The sequence below is a fragment of the Micropterus dolomieu genome, linkage group LG21 (genome assembly GCF_021292245.1).
Source record: "Micropterus dolomieu isolate WLL.071019.BEF.003 ecotype Adirondacks linkage group LG21, ASM2129224v1, whole genome shotgun sequence".
In the NCBI taxonomy this organism is placed as follows: domain Eukaryota; kingdom Metazoa; phylum Chordata; class Actinopteri; order Centrarchiformes; family Centrarchidae; genus Micropterus; species Micropterus dolomieu.
The window spans coordinates 24,490,477-24,505,381 of record NC_060170.1 but is presented as its reverse complement, the minus strand read 5'-3'; the positions used below and the strand labels follow the sequence as shown (position 1 = coordinate 24,505,381).

At 39.6% G+C, this 14,905-nt stretch overlaps 2 protein-coding genes and 3 non-coding genes across 7 annotated transcripts in view; all 5 read right to left on the bottom strand.

Moving 5' to 3' along the window:
• Positions 1-4,612, bottom strand: part of dimt1l (DIM1 dimethyladenosine transferase 1-like (S. cerevisiae)) — a 6,949-nt gene extending 2,337 nt beyond the window's left edge. Inside the window, exons 1-6 of the mRNA XM_046035813.1 lie at positions 4,422-4,612; positions 1,775-1,848; positions 1,570-1,656; positions 1,196-1,257; positions 996-1,089; positions 857-906 (exon numbers count right to left, since the gene is read on the bottom strand). Of these exons, the coding sequence (XP_045891769.1) occupies positions 857-906; positions 996-1,089; positions 1,196-1,257; positions 1,570-1,656; positions 1,775-1,848; positions 4,422-4,479 (425 nt within the window). The 5' untranslated portion in view covers positions 4,480-4,612. The remainder of the gene's footprint in view (positions 1-856; positions 907-995; positions 1,090-1,195; positions 1,258-1,569; positions 1,657-1,774; positions 1,849-4,421) is intronic.
• A 76-nt stretch (positions 4,613-4,688) lies between these two features.
• cenph (centromere protein H) lies at positions 4,689-8,116 on the bottom strand. Of its 3 annotated transcripts, XM_046035811.1 has the most exons (11): positions 7,960-8,116; positions 7,786-7,823; positions 6,724-6,864; positions 6,489-6,559; positions 6,357-6,402; positions 6,179-6,247; positions 6,017-6,073; positions 5,868-5,931; positions 5,252-5,303; positions 4,972-5,132; positions 4,689-4,859 (listed from the first exon to the last, which is right to left on the bottom strand). In XM_046035811.1, the coding sequence occupies exons 3-11, from the start codon at positions 6,843-6,845 to the stop codon at positions 4,767-4,769; spliced, it is 735 nt and encodes a 244-aa protein (XP_045891767.1). In that variant the 5' UTR covers positions 6,846-6,864; positions 7,786-7,823; positions 7,960-8,116; the 3' UTR covers positions 4,689-4,766. The 3 variants fall into 3 exon arrangements, with proteins under 3 accessions (XP_045891767.1, XP_045891765.1, XP_045891768.1); XM_046035809.1 differs by having other exon boundaries at positions 7,786-8,104; XM_046035812.1 differs by having other exon boundaries at positions 6,489-6,544; positions 7,786-8,099.
• A 3,766-nt stretch (positions 8,117-11,882) lies between these two features.
• On the bottom strand, positions 11,883-11,954 carry trnaq-cug. Its single transcript has one exon. It is a non-coding gene; the product is annotated as a tRNA-Gln (tRNA).
• Positions 11,955-12,414: 460 nt separating this feature from the next.
• Positions 12,415-12,486, bottom strand: trnaq-cug. The gene has a single exon. It is a non-coding gene; the product is annotated as a tRNA-Gln (tRNA).
• A 674-nt stretch (positions 12,487-13,160) lies between these two features.
• On the bottom strand, positions 13,161-13,232 carry trnaq-uug. Its single transcript has one exon. It is a non-coding gene; the product is annotated as a tRNA-Gln (tRNA).
• Positions 13,233-14,905: the final 1,673 nt, after the last annotated feature.

Genomic DNA, 14,905 nt, shown 5'->3' with positions numbered 1-14,905 from the left:
TCATGGATTTGGTCCACTAATAAACTTGGCCAGATTTCTAGAAATGAGAGCTGCTCCTTCCCAAGTGGGATGGATGCCGTCTCTCCGGATCAGACCAGGTCTTCCCCAGAAAGTCTGCCAATGATCAACAAAGCCCACATCGTTTAATGTGTAATTAAAATTGAGGGGCAGGCAGTGAGGGAGGAAGAAGCGCGAGGCCGCAATAAAGCAGCCCCACCCCCCAAACGCCCTGCAGGCTGCCCGCCCCCCAGGGTCCTAAGGGTGTATGTTGTGAGACATGACCAAAGGGGGAAAGGTGAAGGAGGTCATAGGGAGGCTAGAAGACCAGATTCCTGACTGGCCCCATCATTTATTCAGTCCCGTCCCCCACCCCCCTAAGCAGGAGGACGCCAGGTCCCTCCCGCCCAGGGCTTATAGCAAGAGCCCCTCTAGCACCGGCAGCACCCTAGAGTCAGCGACAACCCCGCCCATCCCCAGGAAATCCAGAGGAGACAGAGGACCAGCCCGCACCCCCAACCCACCCCGTCAACCCCTTCTTCCCGGTCCCCCACCCCTCCAACAACCAGTCGCCAGACCCCTCAGAGAACCGAAATGCAATTATCAGGATGCACAGCATGCACACAGGACAGAGCCGCACACCAGCCCAGTCCAGGCCCGCACCCGATGCCCCCAACAAGCACGCAAGCCAATAATGACCTACAGATGAGCCAATCTAACTAGCGGCACACAACAGCCAAGTAATGCGCTGCACAGGAGAGATGCCAGCCGGCGCAAACCGCCCCCATCCCACCCGCAGCCAGAGAGACCACAGACCCCACCCACGCCACAGACCCCACCCACCCTGGTAGTTTCTTACCTGAAGAAAGGTCGATGCAGCAGGAGCTTGAAGACAAACGGTGACGAAATCTGCACAATTAAGTGAAGTCAAGTTTAAGCTAAAGGTATTGAATGACATTGAATCAACTGTTAGCAGTGTGGAGGAAACATGTCTTTACCTGGTAAGGTAAATTAGCCACACAGACGTCAAAGAATGGCAAATCTGTTTTTAGAACATCTCCAACTAATATTTGAAGTTTGGTCTGCATGGGTCTGTTGGAAAACAAAATGTCCTTTTATTAGATCACATGCTCACTTTTTTATTTAACTTCAGATACTGATATATATGTGGCAGCACAGTGCTGCTGTCTCCACTCACGTGCACTGCACTCTTTTCTGAAGTTCAGCCACTAATCTGCAGTCCAACTCACAGGCCACCACCTGCAAAGATAGCAATTTCTGTCAACACTGAACTGTGACTTCTGCGGACACAGCAAAAAAAACACAAAGATCACAACAGAAGAGAGAGAGAGAGTGAATGAGACGTGCAAACTGGACATAATGTCAAAATGGTGCTTCTGAATTCTGATCAAGCAACACACAAACAGCAGTTTTAAATAATTAGACACATTGATTACACAATCAGGGTCAACTCTGATGTCCATCTGATTATTAAGAGGTTTATGCGTATATGTTTGTAGTTTCAGGAGTGTTAGCAAAAAAGCAAGCATGAAAACACTTGGATGCTCTCACCTTCTTGGCTTTTTCCAACAATTTCACTGTCATGTTACCAGTACCAGGTCCCACCTCCAGAACCACATCTGTCGGCCTCAGAGCAGCCTGAAAAACACAGCCACAACCATGGCTTAGGAACGCCGTGATTGTCTTTGTTTATGATGTTTTATGATGTTTGTGTGCATTTAACTTTTCAGTACCACAGTGCACGAGTACAGCGTACCTTCTCAATGATCCCATTGACAATCAATGGATTCTTCAGGATGTGCTGGCCAATGCCGGTGTTGAACATGATCCCTGCAAGAGAAGTCAAAGTCAAGGCCTCTTGCATAAATAGGCTTAAGACAATTTGCCCACCATGTTGCATTACAATATTTTGTCCAAGCGGCAACCTCCAGGGCTGAAAACTGAAGCAAACGCTAATGTGCCAAATACTGCATTTCCTTGAATCGACACATTCATACTATCATATAATAAAATCTGTCCTTTATGTCAATTGATGTCAAAATATGTCGCTAATGTTATTAGGTAGCTGGTTACGGAAAAAATTCAAAGTAATCTTCTCTGCTCAAAAGTTACACCGGAAAAACATCAAAAAATGTCAAGAAATTTCAAAACATTACACAACATTTACTAACTTCTGCAGATTACCAACCGCTGAAGCTAGACAGTTAATGAGTAGCATATATTTATGTCACTCATTTTCATTAAAACTTTTAATTAACACCAGAGAGTTCAACTGTGCGTACACAAGAAAACAGGAGTTTGTCATGGTCAGCCATGTTTTTTTGTTTACGTTTGGCGTCGTGCACCTGGGACACTTGGAGGTTGAAAGTAGTAAATTTCAACTTCCAATTCTGACTTTGACTGGAACGAAGCATCAGTGCTATACTGCTGCAGCTGCAGACTTATTTCAATGAGGTGAGGACATCTTCTGTGGATATGTAAGGTCTGTGTAATTTGCTGCATCAGTTTCTGATCCTGTATCATGATTATCTTAACTATATCTTGCAAAACAGCATTTTTCCCCATGTGTTTACAGACAATGTTGGAAGAAATCGCACAATAATAACTGCAATTAATTCAATTACATTTTTCAGTAAAACATCAAGCTATCAATGAGATTTTCTATATCAGAAACTAAATGCTAACTACGCAACAGGAGTTTTATGTAGCCTACAACATAACTGACACCTAACCATGGATGTATTTTCTTGTATTGTGGGTGAAATACACCTCTGGGGTGACCATCGTTGTTGATCTCACCAAGTTCACTTCAGTTTCACAGACAAATGAAACAGCACTTAAGATGGCGGCGGGAAGTCAATGTGATCATGTTGAACGACTAATGAAACGCAGCCTGAGCATCAACGGCTCTTGGGAAACCCATGAGTGATGTCACGGAGACTACATCATAGACTGTATAAAAGAAGTGGACGTAGCCACCATGTCATCACCCATTGGTTTGTGGACGACTGTTTTGAAGCCTTTTGGCCATTTAGTTGTTTTTTTTTTTAACTTCTATTATTGATTAATTGATGTCTTTTACCATCTGAACATCTAAAACTTCAGCTTGGATACATGAAGGTTACACCATTACCAAAGATAGTGTGGCTGAAGAGAGGAGTTGAGGCGCAAACTGTGACAGCATGTGATGTTCAGTAGAGTTCTGGGTTAAACATGCAGAGAGTAAGACCTTACACTGCATGTTTATATACATCTGATATATATTTACTAAAATAGAGACATAGCCCTACCAATGTCCAGCGACTACTGAATTGTCCCTAGAAATAATTTTGAAAATGTAATGTAATGTCCGTCAGTGTCTAGTCAAAGTATTTGGTACAGTCAAACACAAAAAATCAGGCAGCAGCAAATTAGCAAGAGAATTGTAGACTAACTAAAAGGAGTATTAGGGTCATAATAAAAAGGTTGCCTGGAGTCATATGAACACGTTTACTATTTCGACTTGTAAAAAGTTTGAACTGCAGTGTGTCGAGATTTTTCTAAAATATGACTTTATTCTCGTAATATTACTAATATATATAATAAGTTTTGAACAAAACTTGCTGAAACACAGGAGCTATTAAATGACTTAATTTCAGCTATGATGTCTGGAGGATGGCAAGTATGCTGATCAACCATACTTATTCACCACTGATCATAAATACTGACATACGTGCTTTAAAACTGTGAATTTTGCTGATGAACTTTCTGAGGATTGAGGAGTGACGACGTTCAATCAGTATTAACATTGTTGGTTTTCAATAAGCCATTTCTTAACCTTACCCTAAACATGAGCAATAGGACAGGGACTATCTTTATTGATAGTGGTACTACTGAGTTCCACTGATGTAATGATCTCAAGGAAAAGTCAGCCTGGCTAAATGTAGTTTGTGCAGCCCCTTCTAGCTGCACCTCTAGTAACTCTGTTGATTTGCAGTTGATGAGGCAAGACAGGGAAAGGGGAGCTAAGCTGTGGATAATCTTATAAACTAAGCAGACATTTTTGTATTTGATGAGGTATTCCCATTTTATATACAGTCTATGGGTTTTCCCAGCTATGCAGATTGTACTTCTTTAGAATATGGCATTGTATTATATATATTGTATAACGATTTCAGTGGTTTTAAGGCTGTAGAGGCGTCAGTCTTAATCACGAGCGTTACTGGCTTACGTAAACAAATATTTCATGTAGGCGACATACGTGCCAACTACAATTCTTATTAATAGGTGGTCTTTAGAAAGCTGCTCGATGTGTTGTTGCGGTATAACGACGGACTTAGACTTTAAAATCCATTTTCTTCCAGCAGCTGACAGTGATGTTTGCCATCATGCTAACGTTTTCTCCTCCCTTGAACAAAACGTACCTTGGTTTTTGACCTCTTGGTGCTGCCTGCTTTTCTTCTCCGCCTTGACCTTCGGCATTTTTGTTTGGTTTTATTTCAATCCAGATCCAAAAAACTTAAATTTGAAACAATTATTCAAAACCTATCTTTCTGGTGTCGGTAAACACGTGTAAACCAGCTTTCTTCTTCACTGACAAGCTGTGCAGTAGCTTCACAACATTTCCTCCTGTGTCGCCCCCTAGTGGCAGCTGCTCTACACTGCTTTAACAAATAAATCACAATACTTGGTTTTAACAGTTTTGATGATTATTTATTAGACGGTACAATACAGAAAATATATACAGATGACATAAATCGATTCATGCTCTAGTCAGAGATGGGAAATTCCTCCAGTGTCATGGCGATGTCTCGAAGTTTGGGATCATCCAGCCAGTTGACTTTACAAGCCAAGAGGATGCCCTGAAAGGAAACACTTACATTAACGCACCAGCTGCTAATATGCATTACCCATTTCCAAAAATCTTACTAACAGACAATGTATTTTCTTTTACACAATTCCCGCACAATTTACCCTGAGTACGTTCTGTGTCATGATGGCCATCTTTTTATACTTCTCCAGGTTCGCCTGGCCTTTCTCCAATGCAGCTTTGTACTTCTCTATATCTGGGTGCTCTTTCTTGGACATCAAGTCTTCCATCTCTTTCATTTTCTCATGCGTGAGCCGCTTCATCTCTACACAAACCGAAAAGCAATTTGTCAAAAAAACACAAAAACACAACAACAACAAAAAAAACTGTACTGTGGAAAAACTAAATCACAGTCTAAATATACTTTTTCATTGTAAAACATACCAAGCCTCTTCTTCTGTATTTCTGTGATGTCATCTTGAAGATCTCTTGTCTCCTGTTAACCCAACATAAGGGAATCCAGAAGTAATTATCTCAAAAACACTATCTTTCAATTCAATTCCTCCTCTCAAATCTGATCAACAACTCTAAACACATTTATAGTCAACAGGTCACCAAGAACAAGGTGATATTACTATAACTGATTATATAGTACCACACACGGCATCAACAGTGGCAAGTGGGTTATGTCATTGAGTTTTTCAGGGAAACCAGTTGGTGCTGATGGTTGGTGGTGGCACTTAGGACCTAGTAAAATTATTTTACCAAAGCAAAACATTGCTTTATATAAATAAGTCCGGGGCCTATAGGGGTAATTGGACACCACACACCTGCTGGACCAAACATAATTCTCTGGCTTGCAGAAACATGTTTATCTGCTATGAGAAGTTATTTCAGTAGCCTAACAACAAATTTGGCATCTGATTTGGCATCCACAGACAGCAGCTAAACATACACAAAGCACACAGTGCCATTTTATCTGATTTCAAGGCAAAATTATAAAACAATTTTATACATATGTAAACATTACATACACACAGTGAATAATAAGGCTGCTTACTTGCTGAAGTTGTTTTATGCGTGAACAAAGAGTCACGCAGCGATCACTGACAGCTTTCAGGGCACTGAGAAAAACACAAGTATATGACACAATCATCAAAATCACCTATATAAATGTCAGTTGTTTCAAAATGTTTTGAATTGACTCACTCTGCCTCTGAATCATTCTGTTTCAGTTTTTCTCCAATAGCGTGCCACATCTGCATTCTGAAACACACCCGAAAAATCAAAAGATATGTTGATGAAAGGTTAACCAAATGTTCACTGCTTCTGTATTATTTATACTTCTATATACAAAAATCCATGCCTTACCTGTGCAGTGCCAATGTGCTGTTAAAATGAATTGTCTTGACTTTTTCCAGCTCATCAACGTAATCTGGCCTGCAACATGAAAAATGTTGGTTAACGGTGTAAATTTTGAATTGAACTCTAACCTTACGTTTGGTTTATATTCTGGATCCACATCAAGAGGCTAATTTCAAATACTCACAAGTCTCTCTCAGCTTCAGATATACTGCATGATCTCTTACTTTTTCCTGTTACAGGAAACGTGAGATTAATTCTTTGTTTGTGTACTTAAGGAAAATACAATATGCTGGAAATAATGTACATAATGATATACCTGCGTGGAGCTGTACTGCCATCTCAAAGCACTGGTTGGACATCTGCTGTTTTATTCTGAAAAGACAGTAACTTCAGCAATAATAAATATTCTATTCATTGTCTTATGACAAGATGTAAAGTGCTTTCATTGGATGAAATGAGTCTTAAACGTTGGTGTTGGGGTGTGTCATCAAATAAACGAGCAATCAGCCATTGTAAACTGAATAATTATAGAAGTGTTAAAGCAGAAAAACCTCAGCATGTCTGCCGGGGAGGTATCCTTCTGTCCAGTGGAGCCGTCAGGAGCAGGAACATCATTCAGTGCCACAGCCTCCACCATGTGGTTGAAGTTCCCCATGTTGTCAGATGATTCCATCACAAAACACTAAAAGGTGCTGGGAGGGATGAATCAACGCCAACCAAAGAGAAAATCTATGTCAGATCGCCTGGTTTTGAACCAAGGAGCATAACCACAGGACCAATTTAGTATTGTGTTGACCCAAAAAATTGACAACTTCTCCCGTGCTACTGAATTTGCTAATGCATTAACTAATATCCAAGTAAAAACATGAAGGAAAACGACACAGAATATGAAATGAAAACAGATTAAGGTGAATCTGACTAACTGCAAGGTTAATCTGAAAAGTGGAAATACAATTGCCATAAAGAAATGAACTAGTATATATGAAAGGCAACTGTTTTTACTCATTTATAGTAGCGTTGTACTTTATAATAGCATATTGCTTTGATCAGCAAAGTGTATGTAATACATCAAAAGTTAAATAAAGTTAAATAGTATTTTTTATGCAAAGTAATGGTCCCTGTTAGTGTTACGTTATTATAGGATTATATATACACACATGCATTAACACACAGGCAGCCAGTTAACGTTACATCAGAATCAGAATCAGCTTTATTTCCAGGTATGTGTACACATACGAGGAATTTGACTCAGGATTGCTCACGATGTACTTACAATAATACCATAACACAATAATAAATTAATAATAATAAAATAAAATTAGACACAAACTACAGAATAGACAACACTAATATACACACTATGAACAAAACAATATAGACTTATTGACATTTGTAGCTGGATGAGGTGGAGCTAATTTTATGACCTTTACAAACTGTTGGGTAAATTAATCCACAGTAATAATTTACAATTTATACCATGATCATATTATGAAAGAGTCCTCCGGGAATTGTTTCAGTTGAGCAGTTAAATTTCGATATAAAGTTAGTGGGCACCTTCAGCAGGTTCCACACATTAACGTTAAAGCGAACAGAGGATGAATAAAATATCTTACCTTGTTTAATTGAGGTTAACGTTGCCGGTAGGTCAAACCTAAACACATGAAGCGGTAGTAACTTTACGTTATTCTCAGAAAATACCTCCTTTTCTCTCACGGTTTATGTTTACCAACGTTACGTCAATCGCTTACTCGGACTCTAAATTAAAACTTAATAATATTTAATAATACCTTCACAAAAGCGGCTGTCACATACGAAGCCTTGCTACAAACTTATGAATAAACCACAGACTGTATATAAAAAGGAATAAACGCATTAAATCGGTCACTGGTTTTGTTTATATCCGTTTTCAGTTGAGATACCCCGCCAGGAAGTGACGTCACATTTCCACTCCCAGCAAATGGTGCAGCGCCACCTGCAGGCTAACAGGCAGAAGTGAAGGCTTGTTTACGTGGGAAAAAATAAATGAGGCCTCGCTGTGTACGCAGAAGGAGTCGGACAGAGGCGTTGTCAGCGACGGAGTGCAAGAAGAGAAGGATATGAGAAACATTACTTTTGCACAGGCCAGTACATATCTGCCTTGTCCTAACTGTTGTATGAATTTTGAACGCTGTCATCTCTTTTAACTAAATTGTCCAAACCTGAATGTTAAAGGCAGCATTCCTAAGAGCAGTTCATTGATCAATCAAACAGACACGCATAACTTCACTGTGGACATTTGTCAGACTTTTAATAGGCTACAGTTTGCTCAGTGATAAATTAATCTTAAATTTAAGTCTTAAATTTATCTTAGCATAACAGAATAAAGTGAAATGGCTTTCTAATTTTCAGTGCTATGGTTTTTCGTCCAAGTCAAAGCCTGAAAATCCACAAGAAGTAAGAAATGCAAAACAATACAATAAATTATATTGGCAATAGAGCACACGTTTTACATGTTGGCCTGTTTATTGATGATGTTTGAGTATTGTAACCAAATTTTTTTCTGATTCCATGTGAGATGAGGAATTCAGATGCTAAATACTTTTTAAGTATTCTGCTCAACATTGTGAGAGAATAAAACCATTTTCAGGAAGCCTGACAAGACCTCATTTTAAGTGAGCAGAGTGCACTTGACATGCCTGTGAGGCATCTCATACCTGAGCTCTACCAGTGTATTAATTAATCACCTAATCATATGTAACTTTTTGTGCCTTTTTTTCTCACAGTTTTGTTTCTGATAAATCATGAAATAAACAAATAAACAGCATGCACACTGCAGGGCTTGCACCTTGGTGTAATAAATATGTAGGACATTTAACATGACTCACTTACGGCTCAGCAGCTGCCCTCTTGTTTTGGATATGCATGTACACTCTATTCATTTCTGATAAACCCACTGCATGCTCCTGCCCAGCACCGAATGACAGACACACAAAGTTAGCAACTAGTTGGTGAAGAAGGTTGAGCATGTGGCAGCGAAAGAGCCAGATATTCTATTATTTTGCTTCTTTTTTAAGCCAAACTTTATTGCTTCTGCAGTTCTCTGATCATGTGGAAGAGGCAGTGTGGGCGGTGGAGGTGCTAAAGACTAGCAGTAAACCAGCAGCTACAACAAGGTGCATCGCCCCTCAATATATTTTATGTGTAGGTGTTCATGTGCAGGAGATGACATGTTGGGTGACGTGCATTTAAGAGAAGGTAATGAAACAGGTGTAAGAGAAAGCTGATCCATCTCATGATCCAGCCACTGGGCATTCACACATCTGCGTGCAACCACACAGGATACGTCAGTCTACCAGAATTCCTCTCCAGTCAGCTTTTTTTTTTTGTAGGTTGTAGGAAAAAAAAGGTTGGAAATTGGTTTTATTTAGTTAGTTATATATTATTTATTTTGTATATTTAATATAAGTATAAACATTATAGGTATGTGAGTGCAGAGCATACTTATTGCTACCTTATTTCTCCCCTTGATGAGAACACTGATATAACAAAATGCCCCGAAATAAATATTTTACCTCTCAGCACTGGAGGTCCAGTTACCTGCTGGGACATCCGTATATTATACACTAGAAAAGCATACAATGCTGGAATTTCGCTACATTGGTGGATGATCTAGATTTGAGCAAATGTCTGCAAACATTATGTTTATAATAATAAATTAATATGACAGGTGACATGGCAACAAGGGAAAGTGTGTGATTGTGCTCTGCAGAAGTGTTGATTTACAACCCACTAATCTACCCATGGGCGTTGGAACTATTGTATGTGGGTGGGACAACCCACCCACTTTTTAAAACCAATGATAGTGGACCCTCTCACTTTACCATCTTAGCCCCTTTTCCACCACTGGTTCCAGCTCGACTCGACTCGGTTTTGGCCTGCTGTCCTCCGTTGTCCATTGCAGGTAGCAGGTAGTCATAGCAATGCCTCACACAACTGCTGCGACGTAATGTGACACACACCCATGACCTACACACACCAGATGTCTCCTGATGTAAGTTAAAGCGTTTCAACATTACTCACAGAGCCGGCCACGGACCTTCGGGGGCCCTAAACAAAATCTTGTTGGAGGCCCCTCTGACTGTCGTGCTTTTTCACAATATAAGGCACAGAAACAACATCTCTTCTTTTTAAATAAGACCTGACAAAACTTTCTTATATTCTTAAACCTGCCATGTTTATTGTGCAGCACTAAATCACCAAAGCAAATGTCTTAAACCTACTTGGCAATGAAGCTGATTCTGATGAAAAAAAAAAAACAAGACTATACTCGATACTATTATATATACTATAAAAATATACCAACAGTGTTACTCAGCTTAATGGCAGTGTAAGCCCCGGTAGACACTGATTAACTTTGTGATGAATAAAAAAACTGATAAAGTGATTATCTTTAATAACAGCCAAACAAGAGTTTAAGAAACAAAACTACCAAACAGTTAACAGCATCACTTTTCTTTGAATATGTCAATCAGTGCTTTATGAGTGATCTAAACATGTAATGATAGAGAAGACTTGTCTTGTCTATCTTGTCTTTTTGGAAATGTGAAGTCTCTGTCAACCTGTGCTGGTCCCCTGCTCACCACATCAACGTGTAACTGGTTATTAAGCACTGATGGCCAGTCAGCTGGATCCACTGGAGGAGTAGAAACTGGAGAGACAGGTGTGGTAGTAAGCATGATGTTACTAGTCTCCACTTCATTAGGCACAGGTAGACCTATGAGGAAGATTAACACATAAAATAAGTAATTTAAGTAAGTTGACTTGTTTATACGTTGGGTGTTCCTGAATAATTGTTCATTCATTGTTGATGTAGGCCTAAACTTACCAGTGTTGTCAGCGTCTTGGATGACACCAATGATGGAAGTTGGACCTCCTATGAAATAAAATAATATATTTATATGAAATATAAAATAAATTGACTGAATGGAAATTACTTGTGTTCTTAGCTTAGCTCCTTTTAAGAAGTGACTTTAGTCTTTTCAACACTAGCAACTTTGAAGGAGGCTCCATAATGTTGCTCCAGAATCAGTACTTTAAAACTGCTACTACACACTCCCCACATGACATGATCTGATTTAAAAGCAAAGGACAGGGCATCTCTACAGGTTTAACTAAAACGCATAACTTACCAGCAGTGTCAGCTTCTTGGGTGACATGACCATGTTCTACCCCAGGTGTAGAGCTGGTTGATGGACCTGCAGTGAAATAAAGAAAGTATTTAACTTTGACTTACATTTTAAAATGCAGGTTATCATTGTAATGATACTCACCAACAGTAGGAGCTGAGTTTAATGACACCTGTGACCATCTTCCAACCACGGTTTATGCTACCTATCGAAATGTGCTACTTACTGTGCTTTCAGACCAACCATGCGGTTTTGCGGATGCGTATGACCCACAAGCGCGGTCCGTTTCCACGCCCATAAATCTGTGCAACCTTGCTGTTGGGCGTGCCGTCGGGACAGCTGCTGATCGTCAGCAATATAAAGAAAAACATTATTAGTCTATCAGAATATGCTACCCCTGATTGATAGGGGATATTAGTCATTATTAGTCTGTCAGAATACGTTAAAGTTACCCCTGAACTCGAACGACTCTGCTATCTGCTTTGCGATACGGTAGCATACATGGTCAGAACACGTCTATAGAGAATATGAAGTGTTTAAAAGCCAGGTCCCACCGAGATTTGAACTCGGATCGCTGGATTCAGAGTCCAGAGTGCTAACCATTACACCATGGAACCACATATCCCACGTGGACCTCCCAGCTGTTCGGTTGAAAAACTGAACTGAGGACATATGGCACACCCCTAGATGAGACAATTAAAAAGGACATGGTGATAAAGTATGTAGCTACTTGATTTTTACTGCCTTTTAACTTATTTACAGAAAATATGCTCTAGTCTATCCTTTATTTCAGATATCCTTTCTCTCCTGTGGAGTTAGTAGTATTTAGATTCTAGACTCACTTCATGGTACAGAAAGATGTAGAGAGAAAACCTGCATACTGTATGTAACTCTCAAATTCATCTTACAAACCAGGAAAGAATTACAAACGTTGATGAACTACATTAGTGATACGTTCAAGTTGACAGTCAGATGTGTGTGCATTCACCTTAAATTACTTTACCGCTCAGCTGTTTTTCACGAACTAACTGATTGCAAATGTTTAGCCGCAGGAGGAGGAAACGTGGAAAAACTTTCAGGTTCCACCGAGATTTGAACTCGGATCGCTGGATTCAGAGTCCAGAGTGCTAACCATTACACCATGGAACCATCCACACGTCAGGAGCCTCCCAGCTGTTCCGTTGACCGGAGGACTTCCGCGTGCTTACGCTTATTCTGTATTCTTCATAATCAACACAAAGCGATGAGAAGTTAAACTACAATGTGCGGCACACAAAGCCCTCCTCCCCCCCAAAGAAAAAAAGACCAAAGCCAGAATTATATTATATATATTATATATATTACAAAACGAGTGACTCGGAGATTTTGCTTTTAAAATGCTTTGTTCTGTTTGTATGGGTTATAGCCATGGACTGCATGGTCATAGCTAGAAATTCAATGCGATTTAACAGTGACAGACGTAGTATGAGGAGGAGGATGGAGATTGTGCTAAAAACAATATTTAAACACTTTTTATCTGCCCACAGAAACGACAATTACCCTATCCAAAACATGGATATATTTGTCTTTACCAAGCGAGGCAAACCTGCATTCTGCACACTCCAGAGTAACATACATGGATAAATGACTAAATTTCACTCTATAACCTGTAATATTCTGACAAAACAAATATACCTACCTAAAGTACTAAATGAAACATTTTCACCTAATGTAAGTCTTTATATTTATGTTTGTTGTATTCATATGCCTCTTTTTAACTCCGTGGGTACTTACAGCTCTACACATATTCACAGTGAAGATAGTGTTTCCCTTTCAAAAGCGTGAGGTTCCACCGAGATTTGAACTCGGATCGCTGGATTCAAAGTCCAGAGTGCTAACCATTACACCATGGAACCGTGGGTTCACACGTGCCCTGTATGGAATATATCAATGAAATCTTTGAAAATGTCAATAAAAATAATAAAAATAAAATAAAATAATAATTTGCAGTGTGTTATTCTTAAGACATGCGTCCTTAATTGGCGATTATGCCATTTATTATTACATATTAAAGAAATTTAATCTACCTGCCCGTGCTGTTGTCCCTACACATCAGCCATGTGGGCTGTAGCCTAAAGGTAGTCTACATGTAAACCTGAAATATCAGTAGTAAAGACAAACATGGATTTATGGATGCTTAGATGTATCCATCTTTTTCAAGCAGTACAGATAAAAGATGACTAGGACCTGAGCCAGACATGGTTGCTGTGGATCGGAGACTGTCCAAACTCTCAAACCAGCATACAGAAGCAGAAACTCTGGTGCGCGCTGCTCTGTACAGTGTGCACCACAGCAGCCGTTACTAGTGCCACCTATTTGTGCTGGCTATTAGTAGATAGGTCTGAATTAATGCATGTCTGTACTTTAGGCTTTGGGTGAGGTATTTGTAAACCGCTTCTTGACTCCTCAACATTGCTGCAGTCTATCTCCATCCCGAAACACCTGTCTTTGCTCTTTGAATTCCTAGCCAGATGGTCACACATTTGATGAAGACATTTTGAATGTGAAAAAAACTATTGAGTGTGATAGTGACACAGGGATCTATTTAAGAATACAAACCTATTGTAGCACAAGTCACTAGTGCAATGAGACTCATCAAAGCTGAAGCAAACTCTGTTGGAACATGTTAAGCATTTCCTTTAGCATCATTAGAAGTGATGAACCCTGCCTCAGGTCTGTGACCATTAAAGGGGAATATTATTTTCCATTCCTGTCCTCTGAAACAGTCCAGCCAATAGGCTATGTGTAAACAAGGAGAACTCAACAGCTCTCTCCCACAGCTACTCAAACAGATGGCCTGGAGCATCTTTCTGTGGATACTTTACAGTTTCAATGCCACATTTGTACAGCCTTTGTCTAAATTATTTCAGGATTACCTAGTTGTTTTTTGGACTACATCTTACAATGCACTGATCTTTACACTGACTGTTACACTGTTAAAATTGTTCATTTCATGATTGCAGTCTTGTATCAGCTGAAAGCACATAAACTAGCAACATCACATCATATGCAAAAAATACGTCTCTTTATTCCTAAATTAGAATAATTCACGAACCACTTTGGTTGCAGTGCGGCTACTGCGGTGCAAATATAGTCTCGTTGAAATATTGTATTGATTAATTCATGCATTTAATTAATCTGATTTTTAAAGCTTTTTTTGTCCACATATATATTGTCCTCCACGCTTGCAGCTACTCTGCAAACCATCTCACACTGAACTTCAACGTCAGCACGTCCCTACGTGCCCTAGTCAAGTTGAGATTCTCATGTTGCCTTGTGATGCTCCTCGGACGAACGTGTTTTTAACCAACCACCAGAACAATCTCTGCTCTTCGCAGTATTTCGCAAGACTGCATCTTAATTCAGACCTATTTTCCATTCAGACAGTAATAAAAAGTCTTATTAAACGGATAAGGACTATAGCAACACAATGGTAAATGTTGATAAGAATTTTAAAAAAGGTCGCACAAATACTTTTGCTTGGTCGGTACAGCCGCTTCCATGAATTCCAATATTTCTCATAGCACTT